Source organism: Vidua chalybeata, chromosome 2 (genome assembly GCF_026979565.1).
Source record: "Vidua chalybeata isolate OUT-0048 chromosome 2, bVidCha1 merged haplotype, whole genome shotgun sequence".
NCBI lineage: Eukaryota > Metazoa > Chordata > Aves > Passeriformes > Viduidae > Vidua > Vidua chalybeata.
In genome coordinates this window covers 10,628,304-10,644,531 of record NC_071531.1, presented here as the reverse complement: position 1 = coordinate 10,644,531, position 16,228 = coordinate 10,628,304, and the positions used below count along the sequence as shown (strand labels likewise).

Genomic DNA, 16,228 nt, shown 5'->3' with positions numbered 1-16,228 from the left:
TTCTTCTCCTCTTTCAAACAGAAGCTCAGTATCTTATTAAGAAAAGGTTAGTTTTACATTAGCTTATGTTCTGATGACGTGCTGATGCAAGGAGTTGAGGTGTGATTGTGTACTATTTATACACCTATAACCTTCAGCCTGCTGAGTTAACCATCTGCAGTCATCACTTAATGAACAATAAAAAACAGGGCTTAATGGGTAAGGACTCTCATTGCCAGATTGCCATATATTGGTTCCCCACACCTAACACCAATTTAGTACCCCAATACCAAATTTAAAAAATCAGAATGAAAAAAAATGCTGTAATTGTCGGCAAATTAATCTGAATTAATTTCTGATTGAAATTATTAATATTTTTAATTATTAGCTATAGCACCTGATTACTTTTATTTTTTAAATATCAGAAACAAAATTTTAAAATTATTTTAAAAACATTAATGGCCAAATACAAGCAAGTTATAGATTTTTGTTTTATGCTGGCATTGTAAAAAATAATAATCAAGAGACTGGTATTACTGAGTTTACCATGTACTCATGTATTAGGTTGCCCTAACAGAAATGCATCAACACAAGCACTGACTAAAATTTCCCCTAGAGCAGAAGGAAACTTACACATTGATTCAGCTCTCTTTAGGCAGACCTACAATGTTTAACAAGCAACTCAGAAGAATGCTTGGTGACTACTTTCTCACACCAAGCTGTGTTGAGATACAAAGCTGACAAAATTAATAAGTCTGAAGAATTTATTAAGTCTTGCATTGACCTCTCTCTTTCCCTCAAAGCAAATGAGTAGAAATCACTGCTTCCTCTTCATCAGTCTAACAGCAAGCCAAGAGACAGCCCACTTACTGTACATCTTCAGGGGACAAAATCAAAATATATGTGTTTGGCACAGAAGCCTGGAAAGCATTTATTCTGAGAACTTGATGTATTTCTAGGGTCTTCAGTTTAGATAATACTGTACAGCAGAAACATAAAGCTGCTAACTCAAGAAAAAAATTCCATTTTCCTTAGACTTCATGACCCCTTATTTCAAGCATGAACATAACAGCTGATGCTGTCACATCTGAGAAAATTTGATGAAGGATTTGACACAATAGGAATTACTGGCAGACAAAGATAATTCCTCTAGGAAGGCTTGCATAGAAACACAGAAAGGGGGGGTGGGGAAAAGAAATTCCCCCACACCTCCTACTCCCCATTCTCTAACACAGGGATGAATTTCTTCTAGACTTGAGGAAGAAAGGCTAGGCAAAACCAAATAAATGAAAGTTAACAACACCAGAAGAGTAGAGATTGTTGGTGTTCACATCATCAGGAGGGCACAAATTAGGATGGACTAGCTGAGACACCGAAATTAAAATCATAGGTTAATGTCTGTAACTTGACACAATGCATCCATCTCATTGGATCCAAACTGGTGGGAATGGCTGAGGATACAGAGAGCCCAAGTAAGATAAGAGGCAAAAGAATCTGCAGGTCTCCATTCCCAATCTCTGTTTATAGGTAGAGATGCATTCTGTGAATAAGTACACTATTATTCTTTCTCTAGAACTCTGGGGGTGAAGGAGAAGAATGGCATGTTCTTATTTCTCTCCATGGTTAATGTTGATCCAAACAACCCCAAAGTTTTTTCATAAAGCAAACACTCTTAGATGGACATCATCTCAACTTCATATACTCTTGCAAAAAAAAAAAAAAAAAGTGGACAAATAATCAATTTCTAAAGCAATTTTTTCAATTATTTTCCTAGTTAAGTAATTTGTTTTTGAAACATAAGACACTCCAATACTATGACATAAGACAGTGTTTGCACAGAACTGTTTTTTTGTTAATTGAGTCTTTGCAGAGCTAAGACATTGACTATGTTGAAGCTTTTCCTTTTTTTTTTAAACAAAAACTGGGCAGAAGCCAGGGCTGTATCTCTGCAGGAAGACAGTGACAAATGGGAATCCTCTATGCTGAATGACAGTACTACACATGATCTATAACTCTTTCCAATACATTAGTGAGTGATTGCCCTTGTTTACCATAATCTACCCTTCCCAAGCAATGACCTTTTGGTACAATCTTAAATGAGATAACTTAACCTCAGCTCAGCCATAAAACAATGGGCTGATGAACATTTTTATGCTTCTTACAGGCAAGCAAAAAAAAAAAAAAAAAAAGGAAGCAAAAACTCCAACAGATTTTGCATTTAATTCTAAATGCAATAACTAACTGCTGATGGAGATAACTGAACCAATCATAAAATTCTACATATATTTTCTCTGGCAGCAAAACCAGTTGATGAGTACCTAAACCCACAAACTCTTCACAGCAGTTCATTACCATTCAGCTGTGTAAATAGGACTGCTCTAAGTACACAAACATTAACTAAAATTTAAGTGGTAGGAGTTAAAAAAACCTACAAAAATCTGGTGGGCAGGAGAGGAGAATATATCACAAAATACTTGTGTTACTCTTTTCCCATAGAGGCAGGAGTCACTTAAAAAGGCTGATCAATTGGTTGATTTCAACCTTCGTTTTCCCCAGCTAGAAAATGAAATATTATTAATCTTAAACAGCTACTCTCAAAATTTATTCATGAAGAATCTCACCAAAGTATGACTGTTTCTATTACAAGAAACTTCAAAACTGACACAATAGAATATTTTCTGAGGTACAGCTCAGCTACATAAGTTAACACATTGAAGCACCATAATGTGGCAATGTGTGGTAAAATCACAAGAGCAGCCATTTCAGATTTTTTTTTCCAGTTAATAACCCTGTCAAGGTTGAAGCTGGTGAGATTATCTTGTGGCAAATCTAAAATGCTTGATTTCCAAAATATACCCATTTAGTTTGCTATAGCTGTGTTTTTCCTGCTTTCTCAACTACTTCCAGAAAACCTGTACAGCTTCATTAGCAGTGCAGACAGCCATAGACAGCCATATCAGTACTACAGAATTTCCCAGTCTGCAGTACCAGTGCTCTGAGGCTGCTGAACAGATGTGAAATACTTGTGCTAAGAAGGCAGGTAATCCTCCTGTGAGATCAACCAGCTATTTGTTATGACTGTTAAGACCAATTTCATATTCAAGGAATATGCTACACTAATTTTAGACTTTGCATGTCAATTTCTTTGTAATTTGCTGTGAAAGACTTTTTGCAATGCTGCAACACTGTCCACAGTTAGAGGACAACAGTTAGAGGACATTTTGTTTAATGACTTCATTAACTCAAATGGAAATATTTTAATACTCAGTAGTGACCTTAAGTTCTGTGTTCTGCTTTTTCAAAGCTTCCACAGTGTAGGAAATTTCTTTCCATGACTCAAGCTTAGCTTTTGCTTGTTCCAGAACCTGCTCAGCTTCTCGCTTAGCTTCCAGCCACTGTGTTGAATCCTTCAGCATCTCTTGAAGCTGCTGTCTCCGGCTTTGGAGGTATCCATGCACTTCATCCCACTGGCTCTGTATCTTTTCAACTGGTAAAACACAAAAGAAAAACAGAAGCTGAATTAAAAGTTTTTTCTTTTCTTTCTTTTTTTTTTTTTTAATTGTGTTTTTTAAAGAGAGGAAAAAATGGTATTAAAATCTTTCTAGAACTGGCCATATCAGAAAACTTCTGTACTTTTAAACTGCAATTGATTCGAAGTTTAGTTTAAAAAAAAAAAAAACAGATAAACTGTTCTGGGTCACATAGTAAGGAATTGTGACACACAGCATATTTCAATACATATGCAGCAAGGAATGACAGGTTCATGCTTCAAAAACCCCTATGAAATATGGACCATATTTGAGAAAAAATGTCTGCAATAATCCTTCATTCTTAAGAAACCAACACAAGGTTTAAGATTTTCTGAAGAAAAAGTCCTTTAGGGACTAGAGTAATATTAGTAAGAGAGTTGTTGCAAGATATAATTAATGGCTGTGCTTCCTTATTTCATTAAGGCAAATATTAGCAAACTGCAAAGGCTAAACAACTTGCTCATATGCTAACAGTAAATATAAAATAACAATGAGGTTTATCCACTGTTTGAAAGAAAAGTGATTTCTGGAAACTTTATAATCACTAAGACCACTGATAAGTGTTGGCTAGTGTCCAGCACCAGGCTCGTCCATAGTAGCGTAAAAACACCAATAGACAGAGTTGTCCAAGCAGCTGGAGCTTGAGACAATATAAGCAAAAAAATCCAAACTCCACAAACAATAAAATCTGTGCAGTGCATGAAGGAAAAAGCTTTTCATTCACTACATTGCAAATTCAGAGGCCTTCTAGGGAAGGGAACTGAGATTCCTCAAGTAATCAGACAGCAGTTGAAATATTCATTGACTGGTAGTTCCAACACTGCATCTCTCACTGCAAGGCTATTTCCAGGATGATGCAGCCTAAAGATATGGATGAGAAATGGTCCAACTGGGAAAAGAGACTTCTACCTATCAGTGCTTTTCCTTCTTCCAGAAGAAAGGATAAAGATCTTTCCATGGACTCAGCTGAGGTTTAGAGAGAGAGAGAGAAGAAAACCTTTCAGCATTCCCTGCTGAAGCCTAGGGAGAAGAACTGGGTAAGCTCACACAGCAGCATGTTTAAGTCAAAGGAAAAGCAACAGGAACTGAACTGGAACTGGAACACATAAAGCACCATCAGAGCACAGCAAGTGTAGCCTAAGGCACAAAGGCTTAAATTTAATCTGAAGCCAATCTAACCCCTCATTTTAGGAAGCTGTACACTCATGTCACAAAACAACTCATTTCTGTGCCCTCTCTGGGTGAGGATTTCTGATGTGAGCTTTAGAGTACACTAGAAACAACAAAGAGGCCGTAGACTTCAGGAAGGGTGAATAACAGAAGTGAGCTGCTTGAGGAAAATCTCCCTGCTATTGCTACAGTATGTGCCTCAAGGGTTGTGCTGGAGCCTTAGGGACAAAGACTGCCTAAACACCTTCCACAGTCACTAGCAACAGCTGCCACCTACTTCTTGCAAATCTTTACTTTGCCCCTTTGACTCTGAGACATTAATATGTTCTGATTCCGGGCAAACTGGAGATTCTGGTACATTGCAGACAGAAATATAACAGCTTGTTTGTGTCAGCTGCCCATGAAAAAGAAAATACAAACTACAAAAATCCCACCCATTTTTGTTTTATTATAAGTTTCCTTGCTGGTGGAGGTAGTTTGGAGGGGCTTTTTGATGTTTTTTTTTTTTGGCAGGGGTGAGATAATTAAGAAATGAATGAAAACCCTCTGCTTCAAAGGAAAGCTGGATCTACAGTTATATCAATTTTTCATAAGAGCTGCTTTTAATAAGAAAAGCTGATCTTTCTTATCACCTGAAATCAAAATATTTATAGATGTATTGCTTCCATAATGTCTCATAAGGTTAGTATGTAAGTAAGATATTTAGCAGTACTCCTCCAGGGACTGTGCTTTTTGCAGCAAGACTGAGTTTCTCATCAGATACCACAGTCCTGGGATTCCATGATGACCTCCCACCCAGGAGGACAATGAATAATGAAAACTGCATTCAGGAAATCCCAGGAGCACATTTGCACAAGTGACTATAAATACACAAGCTCCAAATAGATGAAAATCATTCCCCATTTCCCTGTGAAAATACTTGGCTTAGCTCCCTCAATATTTTTTTTTTTTTAATATATACATATGAATATATATATATTTACTTTTGTTTTATTACAGACTGGAATTGAAGAGTTCAGGAAGTCAGTAGGCAATCTAAACAAAGCAAAGCAAAACAAAACAAAACAAACAAACACACAAACAAAAACCACCAAAAATAAATGTTGTTTTCTTGCAGTAGTATGTGATCAAACCCAATTAAAAAAGTACTTCACTTGTGGTTAAACATGCCATCTACATAATTAATCTGGCTTTTCTAAAGTAAAGTATACAAAAAAGTGAAGTACTATTTAGGATAAAAGATATATAAATAATTTATTAGAGAGGCCTTTATAACTATGACAATATAATTTAATTTAATGCAACATAAAAATCCCTTCATTACTTTATATTTGGAATTTCTAAATTATGCTCCCATTTGATCGACTTTGATCGACTTTTGAATAACAAAAACCCCAAGGCTCTAAAACTTAAAATATGAGGTTCACTTCCAAAATGAAAACCACAGCATAAATCCATGTCTCTTAAGGATGTATTTTGTTCATGTTCATTTTTTTAGAACAAAAGATGTATGCCACTTAGATTTATGCCAAAAAAAGCTCAGAAAATGTAATTTGAGTACATATTGTGTTAGAACTGACCTCAAGGACCCAAGAACCCATGAACCCCTTTACCTGCAGCTAATGAGTTACTGACTGCAGATGAGAAGGGTCAGAGAATTGTTATTAAATCATGTTGGACAGTAGTAGACAATTTTTAAATTGTAAACATCATAGATGGTTTGTGCAAGGGTACTGGAACATATAAAAAGCTTTTTCTGACTGGGTACCTCTGGGAATAAGTTTATCAATAAGATAAATTTAAGAGTGTTTCATAAGACAGCAGAGAGGAATCTCAGTCAATGACAAAAGTCATTTTTTTCCCCATAGTTGAATAGTTTCTGAAGCACCTCAGTTTACATTGTTCATTACAGCTAAGTCCTGTACCTTCTACATTTCAAAGCCCAGTGTCTTATTTCTTAGTGTGGCATGTCCTTTCTCTATCCCATTTTCTTCCTTTCCTTCCTTTTCCTAAATTTGACAATAGTACAATATCTTTATTGTAAGAATCAGTATTAACAATTATCTCAAGAAGATTTTTACTCACTGCAAAGGTGCAATCTGGAAAAATCAAGACAGAATTTTCTTTAAAGCCTTAATGAAAGAAATATTTTATTAATGCATGTGTCCACATGCATTACTAGTAACTAGTTTTACATGACTATAAAACCACAACAATAATTGACAAATCTAAACTGAGTGTCAGAAAGAAAAAGTATATACAACAGGTAATTTCCTGTAGTGAAAACTCATTCCCATTCATTTCCCAATCAGTGCTACAGCAGAAGTCCTCACTGTACTTCACCTACACAACTTTTGTGCTTACTGCAAAGTGTCCCAGCATGGTTCCAACCATTCCCAATTCAACACTGAACTCCTTCAAATGAGTAACTTAGGACATGGTGAGATTTTGCCAGTATGTAATTTCAAGGTTGCTATTCAATTTCATTTTTTCCTATCTCTACTATTTCCTTGCTGATCAATAGTGATTATATACTAACATGCACAAAAGAAATTCTGCTGAACTCAAGTTACTATAAACAACAACAAAGCAGAAAACAGCATCTAAAATAATCAGACACAAGACAGGTACTCTTCAATCTGGTTATAATTAATTTCATATACAAGGAAAGAACACTCTTAGTGAAGGAGAGTGAAGGAGACTGCATCCTTAAAATTTGGTTTTATTAACAAATATTTTTATAGGTTTTTTCATATGTTACTCATTATAGTGAAACAAACAAAAATTAATTTGTTTTCCTTTGGTAAATGTTCATGCCATTTTATCAATTTCTCTTATTGACAAATATAGCTTTAGTAAGATAATTTACTCTCTGCTGTTTATAATATAACTACAATGGAAACAATAGAAAAGGAGTCTGAGAAGAAGCTATCAGTCACAGGAGAAATTATGTTCATATTACTAGAACATACATATTCCATATTTGGCCTATGCAAAGATGAAAAAAATATTAGTTCCATGCCAGTTTGTTAATTCCATTGAATCTAGTACACCCTCCAAAAAAGTGAATAATTTTGTGAATAGCAAAAGAATTTGTGTGGTAGAAACCCTCTACTTTCCTTGTCCAAAAATTACACAAACTACACTAATTTTGCACTGTAGGAGACTTCTTCTCAAAAGCATTATTGTCAATATATTGACATTTTCCTATAAAAGCAGTTTTTTCACTGTATTTTCATAGATTTGAAGACTAAAGGGACTAATACAATCTGATCTGCTGCAGAATGTAACTGGAGAACAGCAGAGTTATAGCCAGTATTAATCCATGTTATCAAAGGTGCTGATGCACTGATTTTCAGGTTGGATTAATTTTTGTTTGACTTGCAGCCCAATATTATACTTTTTTTTGAATGTTCTGGATAGTTAATTGTTATGTATTTCATTTTACTTCATTTGCTTTTTACTTATCTATATTAAATTTAGTTGTTACACTTTTGCATCTGTACAACACTACAGTTTTTTTCAGTCCTCAGAGTTTTAAGCGAGCAGGTTTTATGAGAGACATGATGGAGAAACTAGAAAATATGGATCTAAACATAAATATTCTAGGTTACTGCACCTTTTTTATAGTTTTCTCTTTCTTCCACTAATCAGTATAATCTTCCACATAATAGGGATAAACAAATTGTGAGGGAAAAAAGAGATGTTTTTATAGGGTTACGAGACCATTCTGAAAGAATGCATTATGGACTAAATGTAAGACTTTCTGATTTTTTTTCAATTTTGGCTCAGTTTTCTGTAAACAACACAAGTGGAATCACAGCTAAAATATCGCTTAAACTTTGTCTTATCTTGTGGTTTCCTTGCTTTGTATTATTGTATTGTTCTAAGAAAATTGGTGAAACACTTTTTTTTTTTCTTAAACCAGGAAAAGATTTATTTTAAATTCTCCATTTGTCAATTATGTCTTGCTGTAAGTGCTCTACTTTCTCTTCTCCTGACTTCCAGAACAGGAGGTGTCTGACTTGAGTCTTATTTTTCAAAGAGGAATCACTTTGATAAAACTTATCATACAACATCCTTTGACAAAAGGATGCTGTCTCTGTTCTTAAGAACAATCTGAATCTGTGAGACTGGCCTAGGGAGCACCTAGGGAGAACCTTGGGAGAATCTTTGGATGGTAGATACAGTCAAGTGAGGATAAGTTTAAAACGCTTCTTTTTTAATTGCTGAAGTACTTAAGGAGTTACAGGGACAATTATTCCCTAAGTTGCTGCCTGTATCATTATGGATTTGGACAGGACACAGAACCCAGCAGAGAACAGCTGGAGCCAGCCTGCTCAGGTGGTGATTTTTGCTTCAGCTGTCCTTCAGCTTTCCTTGGAGAGAAGCATTTCTCTTGACCTTTTCCAATGGCTTATAAAAGTCATACTTCTTAAACAATGACCTTAGGAACTGATGGCAAAAGTTTAATGTACATATGGAAAAACACTAATAATGTGTCATCTAGGATATTTTATGCATTAGTGGACAATAAAGTGATGAGAGGATTTAGCCAATAAACCCCAAACATTGGGGTGGCAGCATAGAATATCAACCCTAATGTGAAGTTTGCCATTTTTGCCATTAAGGTGTCAGATGTAGCTTTGATGCACCATTAATATATTAAGGTATTTATAAAAATATTAGTCCTTATCATAAAGTATCCTAACACATAATGACGTATTTTTTTAAAAGCCAATTCTTACAGAAAATTAGGCAAACCAGAAAGTATATACTCAAACTAAGCTGCATTTAAACAAGTGAATAAATAATACCTGGGAAAAAGGAACAACCTGCAATCTATACTATCGCCCAATATTACAGTTTCAATGAACAAATAAAAGGTATTGCAAAGGAAACCAGGAAGAAGAAGCACTCAGAGCCTTTACCTGTCTTTTGGGGGTCATGAAGAGCAATGAAAATGCACCTGACACACCAAGGCAAGAAAGTCCAGAGGGGAAGAACATTACTTTCCCTGCCCTCTCAGAGCTTAAGAAGGACAGGCAATAAGGGATTTCAACAAATTTTTATGTGCTTGGGGTTCTTTAAAACACACAGAGTCATAATCTTATTTTGTAGTTTGATACTTTTGGGGGGTAATTATTTCCAACTATTGCAAGTCTGATTTAATTTTGTTTTGTTTCACTAGGGCAGAGCTTATTTTCTTTTATCTAAAAAACCCTTCCACATGTTCAAACTAATGAAGGTCACTCTGTTCCTTTGGAAGTGTCAGATCAAACAGACTGAACTGAAAACTGTCAAGTGGTTTCTGCTAAGCACCAAGTGAATAATTCCCCAACACTGTTAAGCATGCTTTATACCTTGCTATAGAGAGTGGGAGTTAGAGACCAGACTAAGCTGGTAGCACATCTAAAGAAATTAGTTTCTTACGCCAAAGAAAAAGTAACTTCCATGACTGAGCACTGAGAAGGGCATGCAAGAGTTTTTTATTTGGAAAACAGGTCCCTCAGAAAGCATTCACCAGTTTCTCAACTGAGTTTTTTATTTGGAAAACAGGTCCCTCAGAAAGCATTCACCAGTTTCTCAACTGAGTTTTTTATTTGGAAAACAGGTCCCTCAGAAAGCATTCACCAGTTTCTCAACTTTTTACAGAAGTATTCATGGATATAACATTTATCACCTCTCAAATGAAGTTTTCATGATAATTTTTTTGCTAAATGAGAAAAGGAACAGATCATGATATGCACAATGTGGAAGACCATTTGCTTTGCATTCTAAAATGTCATACAGTCTGTAAAATTCTGATGTGAGAAAGAAACACTTACCCTAAAGAGATGTAGGATTCTTTAGCATTTAGTATTAAACAGGTAATAAATCTAAGTGTAGTTTTGCTAGAAACCTAGAAAAATATGTATACATATAAATATAAATGCATATGTAAATGTATTTACATATACACAAACTATTGACAAGGGAGATGGAGAGATTAGAGAATGATCTTTTGATACCTCTCTGTTGCCACCAGATCCTTAGGAACAGGGCATTAATGGAGAAATGGATTGACAAAATTAATATCTCACTACTCTGGCAGAGTCAACAATGATTCTTCCACAGCCCCAGAACCAGGATGCATATGGACATGCCCTTAGAAGTTAACTAAATTATCTTTTTCTACAGAAACTCTCTCCTTTGGATGAGATAAAAATATAACTTCACTGTAACATTGTACTAACTGAAAAAAAACAGCAAGTTTCCTTGATGGAATGATTTAATCATCTTTCAAAATGTTTGATTTATTATCTTTCCTTTGTTGCATGTAGAAAATATTTACTGCATTATTGGATTTAGCTTTCTTAAATATTCATAATGTAATTATGAAGACTTTCATTAGATTTAGAAATGATATTTAGACTGATGGGAAGTACCCCGAACTAAAGCCAAAGGATTAACACTAATCTGATTAACTAGATGAGTGACTATGTAGGTAATCCAATTGCTCCTGTTTAAAATGTAGAGAAAAGTTTTCAAAGAACTGAATAAGGAAAAAAAGCATTAATTTCTGTATTTTTTTCATTGCAAGGGGTAATCAGAGGCAGCTAGATACTTTAGTATTTATCTTTGCCCAAATGTATGTTTGGGTTTTTTTCTATGATTTTGGTCACTCAAGATATTAAAAGGAAAATAATTTATGGTTATGTATCTAATTTGTGTTCATGCATGATTACTTTTGTAATAATCAACCTGTCTACAAAATATTTATTTCAAAAGAAATGTCTGTGCCTGTATTTAAAAATGGGATATTAAATTAGTGATAGTGTATTTTACTTTCTCTGAACATAAGCAAAAATGCTATTAGCATCACTAAGTACATCAGCTTTCATATACTGGTGCTTTCATAGACTTACTGATGCAAAAACATAATGATAGGTTGGGTAGTTTAAGTCCTGAAATGTGTGAAATTCATTACCTACCTAATGAGGCGTATAAGCAGTGAAATTGTGAATTCTTAGTACCACATAACTTTGTGTTGCTATCATACATTCATATTTACACTGCATATTCCTAATGTCATCAGCCTACTACCTCCTACTGAGTTTGGGCTGAGACTTGCTTTCCAAATATATCTGCATTTGTTATTCTGTAGACTGATTTGCTTTGGCTTTGATTTAATAGATCCAGCTCTTAGTGTAGGAGCAAGACTTAGGGAGATGTTAAGAGAATGAAAATAACTAGCAAAATAAAATTGACTTGATAATTCAGCTATCAGGTTCCAAGTTACTGAAGCAAAGTTTTGAAGACTGTATATATTTCTATTTTCTTCCACAAAAAAAAAAAACCAAAACAAAAACCAAAAACAAGCACAGACTATCATGGATCTTTTCCTATGTCTCTTCTGACACTACCAAATCACTCCACCTCCACAGCACACAACTCTTACCAGGGTCAGCTGGGAGACAACTCCAGAGCTCCTCTAGTACACAACAGTGACAGAAAATTGGGTGCTGATAATGGTACTGAGCTCAGTATCCAAAATAAGCCATGCATACATCAGGAGGAAAAAAAACAGTGTGGCAAATCAAAACCACACCAGCTTTGACTTTTATATTTCCTTTCAAAGCAAAGCAAACTTTCAAATGAGCAAGAACTTAATTGAAAGGAAAGAAATAATAGTACTTCTTTGAAAATATTTCTATATTCAGCTTCAAACATAAATTTCAGGTATTTTGTACTGAGTTAACAGTACGTCCTATCTGAGTTAACAATTTTTCATTTCACAAGAGAAACTGAAAACTATATAAATTTATTTTGTTTACAAATTACCAATTTCTTATCACATACTCAGAATGGTTTGAGTTGGAGGAGACCTTTAAAGATCACCTAGTTCCAACCCCCTGTAATGGACAGGGAACCTTCCAGGTTGCTCAAAGCCCCACCCAGTCTGGCCTTGAAAACTACCAGGAATGGGTCATCTGTAATTTCTCTGGGCAACCTGTCCCAGTGCCCCACCACCCTCACAGTAAAGAATTTCTTCCTAATATCCAATCTAAACCTGCCCTCTGTCAGTTTAAAGCCCTTCTCAATGTTCTATCACTACTGCCCTTATAAAAAGTCCATCTCAAGAACCGAAAGGTGGCAGTGAGGTGTCCCAAAAGCCTTCTCTTCTCCAGGATAACCAATCCCAGCTCTCAGACTGTTTTCCTAGAGAGGTACTCCAGCCCTCACGGCCTCCTCTGCACCTGCTTTAACAAGTCCATGTCTGTCTTGTACTGGGGACCCCACAGTTGGATGCAGCACTTAATAGTGCAGTGCAATACCAGATCTACAGCTTCACCCATGATCTATTTTCAGGGACAGCTGACTGTAAATTCTGACAGACAGAAGCTTATAGACTCCAAAGAAAGTCAAGTTTACACAATAGATTATGAATTATCCTGGTGATTTGGGTAAAATAATTATTTTACAATAATCTTCTTGAGAAGAAAAGCATTAGATATCAAAAGACTGAACATTTTAAAAATCTACTTTTTTTTTTTTTTCCTTGGATTTACAATCACAGTCTTAGATAAATTGCATCAATTTTGAACTATTTCCAAAGATTGCTTGGGGCCCCTGCTTTTTTTCAGATTGACATTTCCACAGTTCTTGGAACTGTCCCATTCTCTCTTCCCTCCCACACTTGCACCAATTTTTTAAGTACTCCACAAGTGCTGTCAGTCTGATAGTGGTTAATCCATACTTTTTTATGAAAAGAAAGATAATCTCAGCTTCCTAACACTTGAAATTCTTAATTTCAATTTTGTTGAAGTATAAAGCAGAGAAGCAGTTAAATTTCACACTTAAAATGACTAATGCACTTCAAAGTAAATATCCAAGAGTCAACTAAGGAAGTAATATACACAGCAAGAGAAAGAGATATTTCTTCTGAAAATTCCATAACATTCAAATATTTTGAGCTTTCTCTGTCAATTACAATGCTCATATTTTTAAAATTAATTGTTGATTAGAAAATGAGGGTCCCATCACAAAAATACTGGTATTTGAACATAAAAGGAGCACAATTCTGCAAGCATAGGAGTATACCAGAAAAAAAACCCAAGTAACATTTTTTGTTTTCGTATTCTGAATTTAAAGGACTAGTTCTCAAGGTCACATAAACTGGGTCTTAATCTTTGGAGCTTGGTATGAAACTACACTTATTTGTTCCTTAATAACTAAATAGATACATAAACAGTAGCATAAAAACCCCAAGCAACAAGGTATCATATCTGTCATCTTAGTGCAATATTTTAACTAATAAAGGAAAAAAAAGTATCAATTACACCAATTTTGAGAAAAGGAAAGACATAAAGAAATGATAACTTGCCTTTTACTATTCGGTTTCTTTTGTCTGAGGTGTTGTGTTTGCTCTGGGTGTTTTTAATCAGACATCAGCACTTTGTTCATGTTCTCTATGGTACTCTAACACAGATCAAAACATTGGTGAGACACTGTGTGGGCACTCTGTTTGTCTGTTAGACAAACACTTCAAAGCCACTATTCTGATATGGCTTAAACTCAGCAAATTTTGAACCTAACACACTGCACAGGTTTGGATTGGACATTAGAGAGCATTTCTTTACTGAAAGGGAGGCTGGATAGTGAGAGAGGCTTCCTGAAGAGGTGGTGAATGCCCCTTGTCTGCGAGCATTTAAGAGGCATTTGGAAAATACCCCTTAAAAGTGTGTTAACATTTGATCAGCTCTGAAGTGGTCAAGCAGAAGGACTAGATGGCCACTGTAGGTCTATTCCAACTGAAATAGTCTGTTCTGTTCTATTCTGCATTTTACTATACTTTCGGGAAACTACCTAAAATGAAGCAAAGAAAATTATCCAACAAACAGATGAAACCATTACTTTTGCCATCCTAATATTATGCTGTAGTGAAGAAAGCCAAGTGTCAAAAGTACAGGAATGCAGAGAGACTGTAATGAATATTCTGCAAAATTATTACATCCCTTGCTCTGAAATACGACAGTCATTTCTAAACTTAAGATGATGAAGCAGACATAAACACAGTCTGACACTTCCAGCAAAAATTTCCATAGCATAGGCGTTCGCTCGACTGTACACAAGTTCCCGTCCAATTAAAATATAACAAAATAGATCTTTTTCCTAAATATTCTCTTTTAAGCTCTAGGTTTTACCAGGCCCAAATGCCACCACTTTCTCACCACATATCAGAGTACTCATTATCCACCCTCCTTTGCTGTTACTCAAGCAGGGATTGTCCTCTGTTGAGTCATTCTCTCACCTGTTATGGAATAGACTTGCTGATAAGAAAGATTAAATAGAAGTACCTAGTCTCCAGAACTGTTTTGGTTTTTCTCCTTCACCCCTTTTTGGTATGATAAAGGCTGAAACTATCCACTGTTATTGACCAAACACAGACTGAAAAGTCTCAGAGTGACCATTTGGTCCTGAAGCCAGTAATAAACTTAAATTCTTTGAATGACCTACAGTATTTCATAAGTAACCATAGTGATGGTTCGTATACAAAACAGACTCCAATTACCACCTGGTGCAACCACTCACCAAAGTCTTAAGACCTCTCTCACACAAATGAAACCAGTATTTACTCAGGTTGGACTTGCAAAGGAGCTTTGGGGCTGTGTAAAACACTGGTTTTGTTTTCAGTTTATTCCTGACTCAAGCAAAACTAAAATGATGATAAATTTATATTGAGGATAGCCAAAGTAAAATCCTTAGGCCAAACATACTTCAGGATGCTTAACTAGACTGTCTGAGAACAACTGCATGTTCCAATATATGTTCTTCGTGGATTGCATCCATTTTAGGAAATGAGATGGGACACAGTGTACACCACAACCTGCATTTTCCTGATATGGCTGATTATGTGGTATTTAAATTTAGCTTGTAATCTCTGCTGAGCAGGACCTCTGTTTCCTGTTTGACCTCTATTTACTACAGAAAATTATGGTTTGGTATAAATGAATATATACTGTTTCGACATGGTATTTAAAATAACTGTGGACATTAAATATTGCCCATCCATCTGTCAGTGAATAAATAATTTGATCACATTTTCAAAACTTCATTTCTGAACAATTCATTTTTATTTCCATTTATTTTCATTTTGATTGATGTGTTGTTGCATGAGCATAGCTTGTCTGTTTGTATCACCATGAATAAGGTAAAAATGAAATGGATATTTTTACTGTTTACATGTCTGCTTCTAGTTAAATTTAAAATGTCCTGTGCAAGCTACTATTTCTAACACAGTGCTGCCTTAAATCAGGGACCAAAACAGGAAACACTTATGTTTGTTGGATTCAAACAAAACAGGTGGAAAAATCTAGTCTTCTGAAGAGATATGGCAGAGAAAGGCTGGGATAATAGATATTAGCCCACCTTAACTAGATAAAGACCTGAACACATGAAACTAAAAGACTTTTCTGGAATTATAAATAAAGTCTGTAGCAGATCTGGAAATTAAATTGAGGTCATTCTAACTTCTAGTGATGCAAGAAGTTTTCTCTTACTATATT

General features: G+C 35.2%; 1 protein-coding gene across 3 annotated transcripts in view; it reads right to left on the bottom strand.

Annotated features, from left to right (window-relative positions):
- DMD (dystrophin) overlaps window positions 1-16,228 on the bottom strand; it is a 567,421-nt gene that overhangs the window by 262,324 nt on the left and 288,869 nt on the right. For all 3 annotated transcript variants that reach the window (XM_053931535.1, XM_053931545.1, XM_053931553.1), the window contains one exon: window positions 3,255-3,466. In XM_053931535.1, the coding sequence (XP_053787510.1) occupies window positions 3,255-3,466 (212 nt within the window). The remainder of the gene's footprint in view (window positions 1-3,254; window positions 3,467-16,228) is intronic.